Consider the following 4,149-nt stretch of genomic DNA (forward strand, 5'->3'; position numbering starts at 1 on the left):
TGTGATGGACTGGAGACCTGTCCAGGTGTCCCTGTGATGGACTGGAGTCCTGTCCAGGTGTCTCTGTGTTGAACTGGAGACCTGTCAAGGGTGTCCCCCACCTCTCTCACAGTGACTGCTGGATATGGACACCAGTGACCCCTGTTACCCAAAAAGGAAGAAGCGGGTAAAAGATGATGAATAGATGGATAGACTAAATTCAAGATGGCCACCACATCTAGCTGACCTTAAATAACCCAAAAGGGCCGTAACTTGTGGTGAGGCAGCAGGTAAGACTAACCCCAATCTCACAGTCTGAATACTTACAGACTGCACATCTTTGTTTAAAACTCTGTCATTAACTTTTTCAAGTCAACCCTGTCTGTTAGCAAAATATCTTATAAACCACCTGACACACTAGATTAAACCTTTCAGGAAACAATCTTTGGACCTAGTGGATAATCTTTGAAGGATATCTAATTCAGTATTGCAATCACAACCAATGGCCATAAAAAAACACAAACATGGCTGAGTGAATTTTACAGATGTGCTTGAGTTCGGTGTGGTTGAGACTCAGGATGATTCCAAGACGTACTCTGAGTGTGACTGTGCATAACGTTACAAACCACCACTCTTCAGTTTTCCTCGTGGGAAGATCTTCATCCAAAACGGACACCTTCTCTCTGTATTCAGTGGAGAGAGCCATCAGCTCTTCCTGGCAGAATTAAAGACAGACTTTCATCACCTCCCCACCATCCTGCTCTCCTTTATCTTAGCCCACAGACCACTAACCACTGACATGTGTGTGGAGCCCCCCCCCCCCCTCCCGCTCTTACGCTGGGTCTCATCCCCTGCTGCCATCGGTCTTCTGCTAAAGCTATGCGCACACTTTCCCCTCTTCCTTCATCACCCCCCTCTGTCATTTCTCCTCGTTGTGGGACAGCGAGCTGTGATCTGGGCGGCTGCAACAACAGTGCTGGGATGTGGTGACAAAACCACATCCTTCTCCATAAGCAGTGGTGGTGGCTACAGGCGGGGGCGGGACTGCGTCTGCATCTATGTGTCATATGTTTCTACCCAAAAACAAGACAGCTTCTCCAACAGTCAACATCCTGACACGTGTGTGTCCCAGAGGGGATGTTGAACCTAAAACTCCACCATTACTTACATTAATCTACAGAGAACATACGGAACATATTTTTCTTAAACAGTTGTTTTATTTTGATTTAAAATCTCATTCAAACGCATCTATTCATTTTAATTACTTTTTCCAGCTTGCAGGGCGCTTGTACCTATCTCCAACAGCTGCTCTGTGAGATAAAGGGGACACCCTGGACAGGTCACAAGTCCATTACAGGGATGCATGGAGACAAACAACCGTTCACACTCTCACCTGCACCTAGAGACAAAACAGATTTACCAATGAACCTAACAAGTATGTTTCAGGAGCAGAGTACCACAGGAAAACTCCATTCAAACTCTACACAGACCTGTGATCTTTTAGCACGAAAGGGGCAGAACTAGCCACTGTTCCACTGTGCTGCCATTCTTTCTGACCCACCTGATCATAAATAATGAGTAAAGTTGCTCACATTAGAGGTGATGTTGGCTCGGATCTCTCTCAGGACATGTTGGCGGTACATCAGTTGAACTCGGACGGGCACTACAATGGGCTCTGAACAGAGAAAGATATTTTAGGAAAGACCTGTTGAAAATCCTTGACTGAGAACATTTATTGACTAACGGGGGAAATTCTAGGATTTGACCTTTAGGGGTGCCTGTACTGACAATGGTTCTTGGCTTGAACAACGCACCTCATGTTGTGGTTTTGAAGAAGTGCAAAATCTTACAGCACCTGGTATTACCAGGCGGTCTCCCATCCAAGTACTAACCAGGCCCGATCCTGCTTGGCTTCTGAGATCAAATGAGATCGAGTGTGTTCAGGGTGGCATGGCCGTGAACAAAAACACTGAACAAATGTGGAACAAATTTTTTTTTCCTCTTTCGGCTTCTTCAGGGGTCGCCACAGCGAACTGTCGCACGAAGACTTGGCGATTGTTTTTACACCAGATGTTCTTCCTGACAGCCACAGACCACCGAGCTACCACAGCCTCTGTGAGGAGCAGGGAGCTGCATCTAGGACACCTTACCTGCAAGAGCTGCACTTTCTTTTCCTCAGACAACATAGTTGGGGTTTTGCATTATGAACACTTTGCGGTCTACATCCGGCCCACGAGCCGTTTATGTCTGGAGGCCACCTACTTTCTGATTATCCATGCTGCTGATCTCATGCTGCTGATTACTTCATGCTGCTGTATTTATTTGTACTCATCTGCTCACACAGACTCATGTTCCTGCTGCTGTTGTTCGGAGTATTGTTTTGCACTATTAGTGTTTAGCGTATTTCTTAGTTTATATATCGGATCCTTCTTAATGTTTCTTTTTACTATTTATATTTTTGCTATTGCTGGATGTAACTGGGACCCTGTGTACACAATTTTGTTCCACCCCATGTAGCACAAGTGATGCAAATGATAATAAAGCCTACTTGTTACTGACTTGACTTTCTGTCTGCACCCTGCGATCAGTCCGGATCCTGATCTAGGAAAACACGAAAGGTCTTGAATCTTAATCCTGCATGTTGATCTGGTCTGGACTTTCCAGGTCTGAAAACAGCCACTTAGTGACTTTGGTTAGCACATGCTAAAGAAGTGACAACAACACATGAATCAGCTGTTACTGAGAGTTCACATGTGCAGCGAGAAAAGGTATTTTTAAAAAAAGGTTGTTTGAGCAGTGATCTGCTACGTTCGTGTAAACATGCTCCAAGTTTGCCAGTAAAAGAAAGGTGGACAGCGGAAACTGGCCGTTTAAAGAGGAATGGACTGAACAATGTGTTTATTTTGTTTATTTCAATTTAACTTGTGCTTAATTTAAGCACGTTTGAGCCGTTAGAAATAAGCTACAAGTATTTCTGTCAGAGCAAAAAAGTGCAAAAGCTAAAAAGTTCATAGAATTCCTACAGAATCCAAAAAGATGGAAGCTGTGGCATTTTGGGCTGATATAACATCTAAATGTGAAGCTACAAGGGATGAACATCACAGTGTGTGGACTGATAGCAGCTGCGCTTTACAGACAAAACTGGAGGTCTTCAAAAGTGACCTACAGGTAGGCTATTAAATATTTTATATCACACATAATGTCTCCATTCTACTTAACCATTGCTGATGATGTTTGGTTTTTAAGTAAAACTTTTTAATCGTTTTTTAATTGTACTTAAGTAGAGGGAACTGCTCCACTTCCCAAATCTTATGGAACAGACTGAAGTAAAGGAACATCCCCAGCGTCACGCAGAGTTCATGGAATCAGAATCAATATGGAGAAGCTGATTGGAAATGTCAAAATCTGCTTTGCATTTTAAATGTTGAGTTCCTGAGTTCCTTGAATCATGTTAGACTTGCACATTCTTTCCTTTTGTGGCCCTTTGTATACAAATATGTATATAAAAAATTTAAACCCCTCCTCTTATTTGTTTTCAAAATTTTTTGCAAGTTTCTTTTTCAAGTATTAAATGTATATTTAAATGAGAATGGCAGTTTATTCCAGTATGTATATTTGTTGTTTTGAATGAATAGAACAGCCTTTTTAATAAGAGTATTCTGGCTCGTGGCTTGATTATTTATAATATATACACTTTTGACTATTTGAAAAGTCTTTGTGGACCTTCAACATTTTTGAGTACCCCTGATTTAGAGAGCGGAATACAGTTTATTCCATTTCCAAAACCTAATCGGTGTTTGGAATAACGTAAAAGATGGATAAAGCCCGGCGGCCGACCTCATGATCGTCTCAGTACAACGATGATGAACGAGCATGTTCATGTGTACGAAGGCAACTGCAGTAAATCCTCCATGTTTGTCATAATTACATTGTATGTTTAATAGTTAAATTAAAGGTTAATGCTTAAAGCAGCTGTGCTTTGTTTTGTGAGTTTTGTATTTGGGTAAATGTTGCAGCTTCTGGTTGTATATCATCATTTTCATCCAAGATGGCGCCGGTGTGTAGGGCTGCCCGTCTCTCGCTCTCTGCTTGTATTTTATTTTTGTTATTTTTACAATGGTTGGTGCAGTGTGCCGAGTCATATTTTCAGTATGATCGTCGGGCACTTTT

The 4,149-nt window shown here is 42.3% G+C and overlaps 1 protein-coding gene and 1 pseudogene across 1 annotated transcript in view; both read right to left on the minus strand.

Moving 5' to 3' along the window:
• The window catches only part of chrd (chordin), a 95,175-nt gene that overhangs the window by 44,879 nt on the left and 46,147 nt on the right, over positions 1-4,149 (minus strand). Inside the window, exon 10 of the mRNA XM_037678439.1 lies at positions 1,572-1,642. Within this exon, the coding sequence (XP_037534367.1) occupies positions 1,572-1,642 (71 nt within the window). The remainder of the gene's footprint in view (positions 1-1,571; positions 1,643-4,149) is intronic.
• On the minus strand, positions 1,823-1,941 carry LOC119411574 (annotated as a pseudogene).

Source organism: Nematolebias whitei, chromosome 6 (genome assembly GCF_014905685.2).
Source record: "Nematolebias whitei isolate Nwh7 chromosome 6, NemWhi1, whole genome shotgun sequence".
Taxonomy (NCBI): domain Eukaryota; kingdom Metazoa; phylum Chordata; class Actinopteri; order Cyprinodontiformes; family Rivulidae; genus Nematolebias; species Nematolebias whitei.